The 16,001-nt window shown below is 44.6% G+C and overlaps 1 protein-coding gene across 3 annotated transcripts in view; it reads right to left on the bottom strand.

Moving 5' to 3' along the window:
• The window catches only part of ABTB2 (ankyrin repeat and BTB domain containing 2), a 135,952-nt gene that overhangs the window by 1,569 nt on the left and 118,382 nt on the right, over window positions 1-16,001 (bottom strand). For 2 of the 3 annotated variants that reach the window (XM_050897756.1, XM_050897755.1), the window contains 11 exons: window positions 13,042-13,131; window positions 12,470-12,571; window positions 10,236-10,332; window positions 8,789-8,924; window positions 6,721-6,947; window positions 5,751-5,929; window positions 4,607-4,712; window positions 4,379-4,481; window positions 3,620-3,710; window positions 1,703-1,771; window positions 719-832 (listed from right to left, as the gene is read on the bottom strand). In XM_050897756.1, the coding sequence (XP_050753713.1) occupies window positions 719-832; window positions 1,703-1,771; window positions 3,620-3,710; window positions 4,379-4,481; window positions 4,607-4,712; window positions 5,751-5,929; window positions 6,721-6,947; window positions 8,789-8,924; window positions 10,236-10,332; window positions 12,470-12,571; window positions 13,042-13,131 (1,314 nt within the window). The remainder of the gene's footprint in view (window positions 1-718; window positions 833-1,702; window positions 1,772-3,619; window positions 3,711-4,378; window positions 4,482-4,606; window positions 4,713-5,750; window positions 5,930-6,720; window positions 6,948-8,788; window positions 8,925-10,235; window positions 10,333-12,469; window positions 12,572-13,041; window positions 13,132-16,001) is intronic. The other variant, XM_050897757.1, reaches the window with a different exon arrangement.

Genomic DNA, 16,001 nt, shown 5'->3' with positions numbered 1-16,001 from the left:
CTCCCCCCTCTCTACCACTGCATCCTGGTAAATTTTAGGTCCTGAAAGAAACCAGCCTGAGTTCCATGGAAAAAAACAGCCCAGTGTGAGAGTCAGGAATCGAAAAGGATCAGTGGGACGCTACACACAAAGTAACTGTGTGCATCGTTATCAGCCCTTTGTGCAGCCCTTCTGCTTGTTGTCTTTAAGGGATCTGACCCTGCAAACTTCCAGGAGTGGCAGAGTGTTTCTCCATGATTTAATTGATAACATGGATTATTTGCTATAGAGGTGAATATCTGTGTCACACAACAGAGCATACGCTAGTTCTGGAGCCGTAAAGAATATGTTTTAGCAGGAGGTGTGCTAGGAAAGGGTTTACTTTTTGGTTGCTGTACTATGATCAATTGCCCCTGCTGCTCTGAGGATTTGAATCTCTTAGGCTGTGCTGGATGATGTTGCTGTATCAGCCTGCTAAGACACCTCTCCCCTGCTCTGTAGGGATCTTGCATCAATTTCATACATGATTGCTTTAGACAAGACAACATAGGAGGGCTGTGTAGGACTTTACAGACTGGAACTTGACTACATCATCTCACTTGTGGTTGCGGTTGGGGTAGAGTTACCAGCGTAGCAGGTGCCCCCCCTGTGCCTGTTGTATTTAGTTACCAAAACGAGACTGCAGAAAGGGTGCATGCTGTTTCATTGTGATTCTTAAACAAGGCAGTTTGGCATATACCTTTGCATATTTATAGACGTTAACAGAGTTCTCCATGCTGATCGTCTGGGCACAGAGGATTTCACAGTGTCTCTGGAGACCATCCAGTTGAAACAGGCTGGCAGCCGACAACAGCTATCAGGACAAGAGAGAACCTATTTGAGATCATGAGCCTTGAAAAGCTTAGGGAAGGCAAACGGACAGAACTGATGATTTCCTCTCTGAACGATCTCTGGCTCCCTGTTTTAATGGCTGAGTCCTCAGGAAGGAGCAGAAAGGCGACTCGATGCCTAGCTAAAGCGACAGACGGATTTCCCCTCTTCGCGAAGGCTTGCTCCTCCTGCAGGAAGCGCATTTGTGCTACCTTCTGTCACCGGGACATACGAGCTCTAGACTGCTCAAAGCCCGCTTTCCTCTCCTCAAAAACAAAAAATAGTTGGGTGTAGTCTTTAGCTGCAAGCTTTAATTTCACCAGGCTACTTGTGACTGAGCAGCATTATTGTAAAAGGGCCTGTTTGTAACGGGGAAGGGCTCTTAGTCCGGTCTTTGCGGTACCATCAGCTGCTCTGCAGAAGTTCAGCTTGAAAGCGGTCGTTTCTCTACAACCTCCAGCCCCTTGGTGTTTGGCCTGCTGTGGGCACCAGAGCTGCTGAATCAGCTGCACCTTCTCTGTGCCCCACCAAAAGTACAGCACGCCTGCTTCCTTCTCCCAGGAGAGAGAGGACATGGTGGCGAAGGAGGCTTCCACCCAACTCCGGGTACCAAAAGCACTGTAGTGATTTCCCTCCCCACTGCGCCATCCCCCCCCCCAGCATCTCATGGACATAACAAAACATAATTGATAGTTCTTATTTCCAAGCAACTGTGTGTTTTGAAACTTTAAGCTCATTTCAAAGTGTTAAGTTTACTCCTGGAGTGGAAGCTTGCTGTTAGCTCCTGGATTTTGCCTTTCAAGCTCTGTTTATGCCCCAGTGCACTTGGCAAGGCTTAGAAGAAAACACTCACCTCTAAGATGTCAGCGGTGGGAATTTCCATAGATTCTGTTCCTCCATAGTATAAATACTGCATCAGCATCTGAAATGGGAAGAAGGCCAGGCATGAAGCTGTTATCACTGAAGGCACAAGGGGCTGTGAATGGCTCTGCTCCCCTTCCTGAGCGGACGGGAATCGCGTGGTACGCCGGCTCTCGCCTCCACTGTTGGCTTTTTTCTAGTGTTGCAAATCTGCTGCTTTCTAACACCCTTTTCTTCCTCGGGCTCTGAAAGGAGCCCTGCAGAGGATTTTAGGCCGAGGGTGACAGCGTGTCTCTGAGCAACACGACTGTCCTTGTAAAACGGTTCCTTGGATCCGGTTTTATAAAGCCTTACAGGCTGGTCACACGCAGAGCTGCCAGCTAGCTGGAGCACCGAAACTGCCACGCCACGAGCATGTGTGTCTCGGGGACCTCCCAGCCACTTGCCTCCCCTGCTGTGCTTCTAATCAGCTTCCAGCCCCCCCGTCAGGGCCAGAGGAAAAGGCCTAATTGTTTGCAGGGAGAGCAAGAGGCAGCTTCTGCTCTTTGATCTGTATGTGCACACCCCCAGCTAAACCCGTGCTGTCTTATCATCTAGGGAACGACTAGATCGGGTGTTGGAAGGAGAAGTCATTCCAGTGTCCTGGGTGCTGTGTAAGCGGGTGGGGGGGGGACTGCACGCTGTGCTTACCATTTCTAACAGCAGTGGTAACAAAACTAAGCTTCTACTTTTAAAATTGCCTTATTTGTATAACGGAATTACAGGGGAGCAAAGCTGCTTTCCAGCAGAGCCCTGAGCAGAACATAGATCTCTGGTGGCTCAGCATCCTCCATGCACCGTAACTGAGATTGCTGTAGAATGCCATCATCTCCTTAACTCGTTTGATTTTATTTACCATCAAATTGTTTAATTCCGTGAAGTATTTCACTGTTTTAATTCCTTTTGATTTGTTGCTCTCTCCAGTGAAGCAAAAGTTTATCTTTAGAAACCTTTTGATGTAAAAATGTTGTTAAGGAGGCTTGTTTCAATATACTCAGTTACGTTTTCTTTTTTCTGTCATGGCCTGAGCTGCAAAATTTGGATGTCATCTATCCAACACAAAACTCGTATAGCCCCTTTCAAGTAGAACAAAGATGTTGTTACGGTCAACTTCATTCCCTCTACGTGAGATGACAGTACTGCTGACCAACAGCTTTGCTGTTTTGTTTGCTTATAAAAAAAGGAAAAGCCTCAACCCTGTAGTGAAACAGTTGTACAACCTGTTCTGCACTTAGATCTCCCTGTTCTGTACCTTTCTTCCAAATCTGAAATGCAGATCTGGAAAGCTGGAATAACTTAACTATCACATTTCACTGACTTGTTTTTTTTCCTTGGGTGTGTGTTAAGTAACCTACTTTCCCTCCAGCATGAATGAACCTCCCTTAGGTCCATTAAATACGGAAATGTCATAAAAGCAAAGTGCAATTCTCAATTTTGAGCCTTTCTTGAAAGGGACACCATTGATTTCTGATCATCTGATTTGAATTAATAGGAAGCCTGGCAGTCCACCTGCTGTAAATGCGTTTACTTTTTGCTTAGCACAGCATGAAAATGGTGCCTTAAAAAGTACGAAAACGGTGTCTTAAAAGTACAAAACTACTTTCAGTAGAAGACTACTTTCTCCTGCTTTATGGAGGAGTCAGCTGCCTAGTAAGAAAATAAGAATATAGGCTGGAAGTTTCTGTTTTAAGGTTGGTCCTAGCTGAAATGTTTTGACAAAGATCAGAATACTCCTGAAATACAGGTGTGTTGAAATGATACTCCATCTCTACTTGTAATTTACCTATGATATTAAGCCTTAGCTTAGTCTTAGCTTCCAAGTATGTGAGAAGAGGAAAAGAATAAAGAAAAGGTAGAGTAAGTTACATACCTTGAAAATATTGTATTTCATATCGCTGATTTCAACAGTCTTGCTGCCATGGCTGTCGTGTTCTGTTTTATTGGTCATTAGCGTCTTAAACCTGGGAATGGTTTCAATAGATTTCTGTGTTAGTGCTTCACATACCCATTACCTATTGACAAACAGCCTAAGCGAGGGGAAAATAAAGAGCCTTCCTGGTTGTTGTTTACAAGTTGAAAATGGAAACATTTCTTTCAATTTAATGACAGTTAGTTTAGAACTTCAGGGACAACTTAACCTGTAAATTGTTTGGGTCTGATCCAATCCCGCCCTGTAGTAGTTGCAAAACACTGTTACTGTGCCAATAACAGAGGAAGAAACGAAGAACCGCAAGTGTACCAGGTCAGGGGTGGGATTTCCAGGAAATCTGGAGCAAGCGTAGCTCTAGCTAGCAAACTCTGAGAAGGGGAATGGAAAGGCAGTGAATGGCTGGATAGGTACACTCCAACGACTGCACAGGTTTTTAGGGATAATTACTGGTTAGTTTAATGTCGATAGAGCTCTGGGAATCTCTAACACATACTAGGAGTGGCTAGAAAAACTCATCTTTTCTACTGTTCTTAACAGCAGCAAAGAAGATGTGGCTCGGTCCTGCAGACCTGAATTATGGTCATAAGAAGGGTCCTTAGCAGCTGCCTTACTGCAACGAGTGAGTGAGAGCTGGTCACACAAATGAGAGACTAAAGGGCCAAACCTTCCTGTAACACTTAGCTGCGGAAAGCGACTCACCTGTTAGATGCAGTAACCAGCAGGACTTTGTGTGCATAAAATAGCTTTCCTTCTACTAAGAAAGTTACATCAGACATTTCTTTATTGTTTAGAAAGTGAGGATCTGTTAAGGTAAGAAAGAAAAAAAAAAAGGTGAATATTTTTTGAAACTGTGGATGCTTTTTTAAAAAAAAAAAAACCAAAAAACCCAAACCCAACAAGAACTTCACTGTTAGGTGAGCATCTTACCTAGCCGAGCTGGCAGTGTCTTTCGGATTTCAGGAATGCTGGGTATCGGACTGCTGCCGTAGCAGTGAGTGAAGATGGATGCAAGCTGCTGATTGATAGAATCATTCTGTAAGGAGGATGGAACAGGTATCATCAATCGGCACTTGGTATTGAGCAGGTTTCAAACATGCTGTAACAGTTCACTTGAGGCTTATAGCAACTGCACTCTACAAGAATAACCTCCAAACAGAGGGACAAGAGCGTGATCTAAACGAGTATGCTCTGACAGAATTCTCTCAGCAACAGTTTACGGGCCAACCTCTGTCAAGAGAAAAGGAGTCCATCAGCAAAAGCTCATCCTTCCGCTTCTCTGTAACAGGTAAGCCCACAAGCATGTTCTCAGCAAGATCTGATTCACGCTATCAGTTCATTGTCAGATACCGAGTTCGGGTTCCTAGTTCGCAATTGTCTTTAGCCAGTTCTGTCTCTTGCTTTTCATTTAAAGGACAGTTACAGTGTATGTTGTAGTGACCAATTGTGGAGGTACCACGAGCTGTACATACTGCTCAGCTTCCCCTGACTGTGCATTTCAAATGCATCCCATCTACTGTCAGAAGGCAGGCATCCCCTCCTAACACGAAGGGCAACAGCCTCTTGGAAGAGAACACGGTAGAGACTGGGTGAACTTAGCTGCAAAATGAGACAGCTAAACTATATACCATGGATCAAATCCATTCGAGACATGCCTTGAAAAGCAAGGCAAAAAGAGTCACGGGCAACCTTTAAATAAAAAAAGAAAGTAGAAGGACAATGTCGCTGAACAGAAGCATTGTTCAGAGAACTCCTAGAAGATACTATTGAGAGAACCTGAATTGCCCAGTGCTGTATTGGTAACTCTTCCTCTTAGATTCACATGGTTTCAAAACCCAGTTGCTGAACTGGACTTTAACAGAATAGCTTTCACTGCTATTGAAATTAATGTCTTTACTGTGAGGACTGCTTTTGTGGGCTGTATATGAATTTAGATAAATGCTGTCAGGGCCATTTTCATACCATAACTCATTAGGGCCTTTGCATAGGCATTCACTGGTTCTTGTTGTGCGCTACCTTGTACAACAGCAACAAGCAAACACTTGATTTTGATAGTTACGAAACTAATAATTACTTTGCTGGTTTTGAGGATATCAAACATGAGCTGCAACCCTTCATTAACCAGTTCTTCATTATAGTCCTCTTCTTTAATGGTGACAAATTCCCGTAAGAGGGTCTGTACGACTGAGTAACGAGACTGGTAGAAGGTTGTCCGTAGTGACTCGATCCACACATGGAGTTTCCATGGGACTCCTGTAGCCACAGCAAAAAGGAGAGTGAAAGATGATGATTTGCTGAAGTACCTGTGAGTAGATTGTCCTGCTGCTATTACTAACGCTTAGCGGCACTGAAGTAGATCTTTACATACATCCTAACAGCAGATACATTTTTGTCTTGATATTAAAGATGACTGAACTGGGTCATTGACAGATTAAGTGACTTATCTACAACAGCAAAGGATTGGTACCAGGACCTTAAGTAGGAACTTTCTGCTGATTGTTAAGGACCAGAGACTCCCTATTGTGTATTTAGCTTCATGATTAGTCAGAACTACAAAATAAATTTGAACTGAACTTGTAAGAATACCTAACCCTACACAAACATGGTGTGAGGTCTTTTCTCCTGCTTACCTGTAACAATCTAGACAAACAAGCTTCAAAGCTTCTCTTTCCTACCTTTAGATCAAATCTGTTCTTTCACCTTAAACCATTTAATTTCTGATGTTATCTTTGTTTTTAAGACCAGCCTCTTTAACACTGAATTTTCGGTGTCAGAGTATCTGACGAAGAGACATGCCCCTTGCTTTTCACCCTTGGGAACAGAGATCCAGCCAAAAGTGAGGGACATCCCCGATTAGTAGGAATTTGAAAAAAAAACTTGTGAGGAGCCTTAAACACTTTTTTTTATTTAAAGTAGACAGCTGGTTCCCATAAGCTTGGGATAGCTTTGCAGCTGGGGTTACAGACTGTTCTCCAAGTGAAAGAGGCAGAGGAAGAAGCTTTTTACACCTTAAATGTGCACAATGCTTAAAATAAACACCTTACCAAGCGCCCTGAGCTCCATGGTGATGTCTACGTAGCCGTGCTCAGCACTGTAATACATGGCCTCCTGCAGAGCCTTCATTCTTGTTTTACACAGCCTGACTTGCCCCTCGCTGGAGCTGCCCTGGCTGGAGGTGTCACTCTCCACTCCCTCAGCTAAAATCTCCTCCAGTGAGAGCACATCTCCCTTCAGTTGCTGGGGCTGGGTGAGGAGCTTGCGCAGAACATTCCTGAGGAGGAAGAAGAGATATCACTTATTAATAAATGAAATATCAACAATTCAGACAGGACTATGGTGATTTGGGTTTAGGGGTCTGGCTTCGTAAATAATAATTTCCTTCCCCAAGATAGACAGCTGGCAGATACGGAGCAGCATTTAAATCCTTCCCTAGCCCACATGCTAGAAATTGATGCCCTGGTAGCAAGACCAAAGCATGGAATATGCTCCTGTACCTCAGTGGTACCAGGGCACATTTCAGAGTGTTAGGGCAAACTGGTTTTTATTGCAGTCTATACTTTGGCATAGAAGCCAGCCTGGAGTGTGGTAACATCTTAAGCTCTGAAATAAGATTTACCAGAGTGTCTGTTAGAACCCTTGCTGTTTCCCCGAACGACCGTGTTCAAGCGCCGTTACGTTGTTTTAGTCGGACCCGCTTCCTCTATCAGTAAATAGAAACCATAAAAAAACCGATAGTTCTGCATCACTAAATCCAGGGAGAATTGTTTTGGTTTGGAATTTCACACAGCAGTTGCAAGAAGGAGGCTTTCTTGTTTGTGTCCAGCCACTTCAGAAAGCTTGCATCATTGGTCTCCCTACAGACAGCTGGAGCCATCTGCAGCAGACTCTCCCCGTCCTAGCAAGTCACCCCCCGGGTACTCAGCTGTGACGCTGAATTGCCACTAGCTGGTGCTCTGTTTGCACCCACGCCACTCGGTAAGACTAAAACCAGTTAATTCTGTGCTTAAGGATCATCCTGCCCTATCCAGTTGGAGAACAAGCCTTGAATTTCACAGTTTGCACGGTTAGATGTTGCAGAAGATTGTGGGAGGGGAACAGAACTGGGAACAGAGCAGTGTTTCTGTAGTTTTACACTGTAAATAACTGCGTTAGGCCGTTCCTGCTTTGCAGAGTTTGGGCCTCATTTGAGCTTGGGATATTTTCCCTGGTGTATCCAGATGTGCAGTGTACCTGGAGGTGCAGTTATGGCACCATCGTAAAGCAGAGCTGTGTTCAAGCAAGGTAGCTACTATTTAACACGCTACTGGAAAGGCCGGCTGTACTGCTGTACGACCCTGTGGCTATCTCTCGGCCCATCCACATGGGCGGTTTCAGGGCTGTTTTAATTGGCTTGTTACGCTAACATTTTTTTCTGGGAACAGAAGGATTTCTGGATGAGTTTGTAAGTAATGTCTTATTTCTAAATAATTACCCTGGAAACAGGGTTGGAAAGCCCAGGCTGGCTTTTTTAGCATTTTAATGACTGATCTCTTGATTGGCCATCCAAAAAACCAGAGATGCAGTCAACCAAATTCTGCCGCAGATTATTTTTGCCACCTTAATGTGATTAGATTCTGTCTCAGAACATGAACCACAATCTCATAACCTGCCCACGGTGGAACTTAGTCTGCTCAGGGATGGCCCAGAACCAGCTCCTACTCACTCTTAGTGCTGCAGAGCTAGACCAGCAAGTGAGAGAATAAAAAAAAGCAAACAAAGATCTTGCTGTTGTGTTTTCTGCTTTTGACTAAAATATAATCCCTTTCTTTTATCAAAGTTATGGTTGCTGAATAATGAAAGTCTTGCATCATTTTTTTCTCAAAAGGAGGTAAGAGAGAGCAACTACCAGTTTAAAGAATAAATGCTCAAAAGGCATTACCTCCATCAGAATAGTCTGAGAAAACTGCGCTGCACTAAAAAACAGTTGCTATCAGGAGAGTCTTAACACCATCTTCTGAACTGCACACCCATGGATTTGGGTATAAGACATGTAATATAAAGTCACATAGGAATATCTACAGCGATAGCCTTGGGCAAAAAAAACCCCTGTTCTGAGCATGAATGGTGCTTTACCTGTGCCCGTGTGCAGCTGAGTGACTGAAGCAATTCATATCTTCGTGAAGCGATGAAGACATGCCGTTGACTTCCAGCATACTCAGGAGTGGATCAGCACCCCTGCTTAGCAATAAGCTGACCAACTCGTAGTTCCCTAGGAAAAAATTGACAGAAACGTAATGATGATTCCACGTCTATTACCTCTTTGAAAGCACGTAACATAGGACTGGTAACAGACAGACTGTACCAGCAACTTTTATGCTACCAACTAAGGCTTTCAGAGCATCCTGCAAGCATGCATTAGGCTTCGTAACACCTCAGAGAGAAAAACTGAGTCACAAAGCACCTAAATTACCTACTAGCGCACAACTAGCTCGAGGCAGAATGAAAAGAGAATTAAACTGGTCTGCCGCTCTCAATACAGACCAGCAGAGATGTGTGCAACCAGTTTAACTAGGATCAGAGTCTCGACTGTTCAGTTGGTGGATGAGGGTAACAGAGGAGGTGTCCCAGCCGAAACCAGGATAGGAGGCCAGACGGGAGCTGCTCTGTGCCGCGCTTGCTGACCGCAGCTTCATAAAACCACCCTGCAGACAAATATATCGGTGTGGTCCACGTTCAGCCAGGCCTCCCTTCCACCGTTTTCTTTAGATTTAGCAGTGAGTGGTGGCAAGAGACCCAGCACAATGAGTATCTGTCATTGGGAGGGGAGGAGGCCAGATTTTTATCCCTTCAATAAAGGCTGGTACAGAGCAAGCCAGAGACTCATCTTCATAAACGCCCGAAAATGAAGCAGAAAGAAATGAAGGGAAAAAAGTAAAAACAGTTAGAGGCGAAAAGTGTTGAAAAACAACAGGTACTTTTAGGCTAGCACAGACTTGTTCACGGAATGCTAAACTCTTCTCCTGACAGTTAGGTAGAAGAAATGCAGAATTTTACTTGTATTTAATAAATTAATAAAACAAATTTCTTCATATAGCAGTTATTTTTCCCCAGGCTGAATTTAAACTTGTTAATTTTTGCATCTGGAAGTTATTTAGATCCAAGACATGCCCAGACTAGACAGTAGCTGTTTTATGTTTCTTGACAATGCCCTGTGCAAAGGAGTTGTTTCAGGCAGCTTTACTACGGAGGCCGCTGGCAGGAGGTATGTGTGGGACTAGTTGCAAAAGCAGACACTCATTTAGTGCCCATCAAGCTCTTGCCACATGACGACAGCTGGTAGTCGCTGCCAGCCCAGACGGGGTTCCTACTAGTGTGTTAGAAATGAAAAAAAAATGCTGACTTTTTAGTAGCCAGCACACTGTGCTACCCATTCGATATCTTTTCTGTACCCACGGTACCGTAGAACGTAGCGCAAAGTGACTCCTAACGCGTCGTACAGACACCGGACCCACGCGTGAATTGGCTGTGGTTATCCTGTGGTAGCAAGAGACGGAGCGTGCTGAGGCTGCACCAGGCTTACCTGCTGCTGAAGCCAGCTGAAGAGGAGTCTCGGCATAGTTGTCTTCTCCACTGTTAACGGCAGAGCCCTCAACGTGGGCACCGGCATCCAAGAGCAGCTGCAACAGACACGTGAAAGACAAGGAGTTGAGAAAAGAGCAATTCAGAAAGACAAAACAGAAGAGGCTGTGTGTGAGAAAGGAAAACCAGTAGATTCATAGTGAAGAGCGCATGCACACAAAGGGACCATCTCAAAGGCTAAAGCAAAATATCTGTTACAAGGCAAATTTCTCTTGCATTTCCTCGCTCAGCCTAGGGCTAAAGTCTCCACATGGATGTCAATTTCGAGTTTTCTTATTTTCTTTTGCTTTACTGTGCTTTCAGTATTGAGTTTATGCTGGAAAGGTGCTCAGCTGGCAGCTTGGAGAACATCACCTCCTTTTTTTTTTTTTTTTGTTAAATCATCTCCTTTATGAACATGCTTTTGCAATTGTAATTTCGCAACTCCAAAGAGCTCTGCAATCAGAGCTTCTCTTCAGCGCAGGAAGTCCATCTTATTTAGTTTCACGCTGTGCGCAGGAAACGGGGTTCCTCCAGGGAATTAGCCCTGGGGGCCAAACATACCTCGTGGTCTCTCAGGCCCGGCGGAGCCTGCGTGAGGAGGCCCTGGCAGCTGCAGTGATTTGCCACACACAGAACCTTCTTGCACTTGAACGCACCAAGCTAGCTCGCAAGGGAAATTACCCCCCTCCCAGATGAAGGGGAGAAGGTTACAAGACGATGGGGACATTTTATGGCCGGGTAGGGCTGGCTGACAGCATCGGGGCACCCAGAGCACCGCTCGCAGGTGCAGACCGGTGGGTGCTGCCCCTCTCTCCCGCGGCAGGGAGGATGAGCTCTGCTGGTGTGTGCATCACCAGCGCTCGGCTGCTGCCAGCAGCGGAGGTTCTTCCACGGCGCGTAGGAGTCCGGCTGCCTGTATCGTATAACATTGTCACAGTTTTAACAGTTTCAGCCATCCCCAATTAGCGATGACCTTGGCCTTGGCACAAACAGCATACACCTTCACATTTTTATTACAAAGCTTTTTGCAGAGCGCAACGGCTGGTTCGTTTCTCTCTTGAGATGCCAGCTATTCCACGCAAGTATCGCATGGTAGACCTTAACTGGAAAGGTGATTTTATATACCGGTTTCAGCAAAAGCTGACATCTACCCTTTTAATAATAGCTGCCAAATGAAAAAAATTTATATAATCTTTAGAAGTTTTAATGAAAATAAAAGAAACAAACATTGTGGGTAGTGCAGTCCAACAGGAGCTTTGATATACTTGGTTACATCTCCTGGGAGAATCGCGCTCTTATCTCACATGTAAATTAAGGCTGTCCAACCTTTGTCATACCAAAGGCTGCCCTGGCAATTTGCCAGGTGGAATCTAATCTTTGTAATTATTTACAACTGTACACAAACAAAAAGGGACCTGTGTGCAGCCTCCCTGTGCTTACATCTTTTTTTTGTTTGTTTCCCTTTGAGCAGAAGGTAAATTAAATTCACCAGCAATTGACTATCTGCTGTGATCAGTTTTGAATTCCTCTTGAAGTTCGGGTAGGATTTCCAGGACTCCGGCCCATTCTGCTGCCCCCTCCATTAATTCCCCAGAAAAGGGAGCGGGGAGGATGCAAGAGGCTCGACTCCCACGACAGCTTAAGTCTTGTTCATGCCATTCTCGAGGATTATAAAGGAAGTTACAGATCATTTGGTGCCATTAGAGCAGAAACCAGCATACACTTAATTTTTGCACATGTAAATGTATAAATCAATTAACATCTAATGTCAGAAAGCATCCTGATCAAGCAGTCTACCTGTAACCACGCCACAGGAAGCACTGGTTTATCTAATACCAGAGAAATGATTGTGCAGCATTGTTCTAGCAGCAGTAAGCCATGAACCAATACTGAAACCAAACAAAAATAAGGAAACATACTGTGTTGTGTTATCAAGGCCTTAGCTAGGAATTATGTCATCAATTCACAGTTCCCCAAGAAAAGCATCGGTTGCATTCTCCTCATTCTCAAAACTCGCCATTTTCCACTGGTTTTTAGAAGGCTTCCACCAAACTGCACCTGGAGCCCGTGACGGACCCGTGTTGAGGAAGCCTGGCAGCGAGGGCGCTGCCCAGCGCTCGGCGCACAGTGCTGCACTTCAGTCCCTCTGTGTCTCCTGTAAAGATTCCCGCCCGGGGGATTTCCTCTGCTTACCTGAACAACAGAGATGTGCCCATGTAACACAGCAAAGGTAAGAGCAGTCCAGTGCCGGCTGTCGGGATGGACTGAAGGGTATCGTGGAGAGGTACTGGGAACCTGGGAGAAAGGAACCAGGTAGTTACTAACCGTTGCAGTATCTGTCTGCCATCATCTTTAGACTTGTACGTAACTGGCTTTTTTCTTTGTAAGTGACAACCCCAGGGAATGGTAACTTACGCCATTTAGAGAACACTGCCAGCACGAGTCACTCTGTCCAGTCCCCTGGGCCTTTTTAATGGGCTTATTGGTTTCTCCTAGTGGCAGCTCTTTCAGGAGGGAGGCCCCTTTACCCCCACCATGCCTATTAGACTTGCCAACGCCAAGCATAATTGGAGCCACTGAGTGCTCCAAGAGGTTTTGAAGGTTTTTCTTCCCCCTCCCAAATCCCTGAAGCAATGATGTCTGAAAGAAGTGGCTTGCTCAGAACCTTCCAGAAATGAAGCCTTCAGTTGCTAGGAAAGATTTCATAACTGCTCTTGTTAGTTTACAGATGAATAATTACGGGGAGAGGGTCCTCTGTTACTCACTGGTATATCTAAATTTGCTCCAGCATCTATAAGCATTTGGACCATGGCTTCATCTCCAGCAGCACAGGCATACATTAGTGGGGTCATACCCTTCAGGAAGAAGAAAACAAAAGTTATCTTTCTATACCTATCAACAGCAAAACCGGCACGGACACAGTGAGTTTGAATCTTAATGTACAGAAGAGTGTGTGTGCACGCGTGTGTAAGGACAGCAAACGTATACATTCAAAACATTTTGGTTTCTATACAGAGTGGGCACAATGCACTAGTATTGGAAAGCGATGTGGGCAAAACAGCAGGGGACAAAACTGCAAGAAGACAAAAGGGTTCACTGAAAATTCCAGCCATGTATTGTCCACAATTCTTGAGCTTTCTCAAGGCTGCCAAAAAAGAAATACCATTTCTTGGATCATTTGTAGCCAGATGAACTGAAAGCAGAAAACACCACAAAAATACACAAGATGAATTTATTTGGCAACTTATCCCCATTGCTAAAATCCTATTTGCCACAATATTTCAGCATTTCAATCCCATAAATCTCTCTCTACTTAACCAGCAAACCATGACGGCTCAGAGATGAATTATGAGAGAAATGAGCCTTACTTACGGAGTTCATTCCAGAAGTAGCCAAGGACAGAAAGGAAATGGCCTAGTAAAAGCCATTCCTGCTCACGTCCTACAGCTTCCAGCCGCCACCCCCCTTAATTATTGTGAGCGTTTGAATTTTTCACAGGCAGCATCTCTGCTGCTCATTGTGTAATAATACAGCTTCATCTTTAGAGACGGACATGGATCGTGTAATAGAATTACATCTCACACTGAGGAGTTCTGGTCTTATATCTGCAAAGGCGTCTTTTCAAAACAGCCACAATTCCAAGCATCCGGCATTTGAGGCAGTTACGTTTGCAAAGATGTTTCGGGGGCCGGGGGAAATGGGTGGGTTTGGTGGGTTTGGATTTTGGGGGGCTTGGGAAGATCCACTCTTATTATAGACAAGTAAATGTAACTGAGAATTCAAAACTCAGGTCTGCAGGCACAAGCCCGTATTTACTGCCACAGTCAGGGTTCTAAAACTACCAGGTTTGTATAGACTTACCTTACCTTTCCTTTTTTTTTCTTTTTAATATCAGTTTTGCATTCCCTGCTTGTTCCTCAGGATGCAAAGGCAAGAAGAGATTGTTTTCCCAAACACCTCAAATCCTGTGAGACCAGGGTACTGCTTGGTCCCCACCAGGAGTGAATACAGGGTCCTGCTCCAAACTCACGTTTCTGAAGATATGTTCTGATTTCTCTCCCTCTCTAAAAATATCTCCATACACATAGAAATGGGTCTGAAGGCACACCTCAACGTTGGACACGCTCACGTTGTGGGAGCGGTCAAAAGCTGAACCTGGATCTAAAGCCTATATGTTAAATTAGTCCAACAGTTCTGTCTGTTGTAGGATTTGCACAAAACTTTTGCTGTACTTGTCAGGTGAGAGATGGTCACATCTGTTTGCGATGCCTCAGAGGTGCCTGCCTACTGTCCACTGTTTTAAGAAGACTCATCATGACCAAAAGAAATCAAGATATATGATCTGAGCTCTGCCAGGTGCCAGTGTTAAACGTTCTATCCTACGACAGGACATAGAGAGCTGCTTTCTGTTGCCATGCCTACGTCAGTTTTCTGAAGTTTGGGCATCTGGCTTTGGCTTATTCCTTCACAGGAAGGGCAAAAGCAGCTAGCTGCAAAGTCCAGATTTGGTTTCATATTCCAGCTATGGCAGAGGTCACTGCTGGCGTTCGGATTTAACTCTCTCCTCTGTGACTGGTAGCGCAACGGAGGACGCTTGCTTAGCTGCAGAGATGAGTTGCTCCAGAATCATTTAAGTGGAGAATTTCAGAGCAACAATGTCTCCAGAGGGAGCCTGTCCTGCCCTCTTCGGTCAGTGCCAAAACGCTGCTTGGAGACGTGGGAGCAGCGTTCTGCGAAGAAGACAGAGCCGCCAGCACGCTACAATCCCCCTGCTCACAGTAGGACTGGCTAGAGGATGACATCAATAGGGTGACAATGAGACCATAAATAAGTGACAGCAGAAACGCCTCAAACTTTTCAATGAGTTGCCTGCAGAACGCAGGGTCTTTATGCATACGAAAGCCAAACAGCTCCCAGTTTACTGGCTGGCTGAAGAGAGGTAAAAAACATCCCGCAGTGAGAAGTGATGGTCTTGGCACCAGTGTCTTTGGTGTTAGGATAGTAAGGTTCACAATGCAAAATAATCTGCTTTGAGAGAACAAAAGGCCTCAGGGCTAACATAAACAGGAACTGCAAAACCTTATTAAAAAAAAAAAATGAAGTAAGCAGCAGACCTTCATAATATAAATCTGCTACCCTTGTCGCTTTAATAAAGTCAGTATCGAGAGCACCTATGATGTGATTGATACCCCACCTCCATGACCACAAAGCTCCTTGTATTGGATACGTAAATAAGGCAACTACATACCTAGATATAAGCTTGTGCAGTAGTAGTTTCTGCTTGTATTTGTGTACACGTTTACACTCCCTTTAAAATTGCAGGATGGTGGAAAGTACCGTGGAAGATGTGCCAGTTTCAGAATTTGGTCCGAAATGCTACTGCAGTAAAATGCTGTCTATGAGAAAACCTCTCTACTTGAATGTAAATCTTTCCTACTGCTAAATATCCTATTGTTTCTGAGACATGACAGCTCATTCTCATTGCTGTGACAGCTATAACGAGTGTTTATTTGGGGGAGTTTGTTGGGTTTTGTTTTGTTTTTTTTTTTTTTTAATTAAAAGCTAATTCCATGCATTGAATGATGCCCCAGAGAACAGACTCTGCTGTTACTTGATGGGACTGCCAGCACAAGCAGAAGCAGCTAAAGACTCCCCAGACTCCCAAAGCCCTATGGTTCCATCTAGCTGAGCAGGGAACAGGTAAAAATGAAAAAATAGACACATC

This window comes from Gymnogyps californianus, chromosome 5 (assembly GCF_018139145.2).
Source record: "Gymnogyps californianus isolate 813 chromosome 5, ASM1813914v2, whole genome shotgun sequence".
NCBI classification, from domain to species: Eukaryota; Metazoa; Chordata; class Aves; order Accipitriformes; family Cathartidae; genus Gymnogyps; species Gymnogyps californianus.
This window is presented reverse-complemented; position numbering and strand designations above follow the sequence as displayed.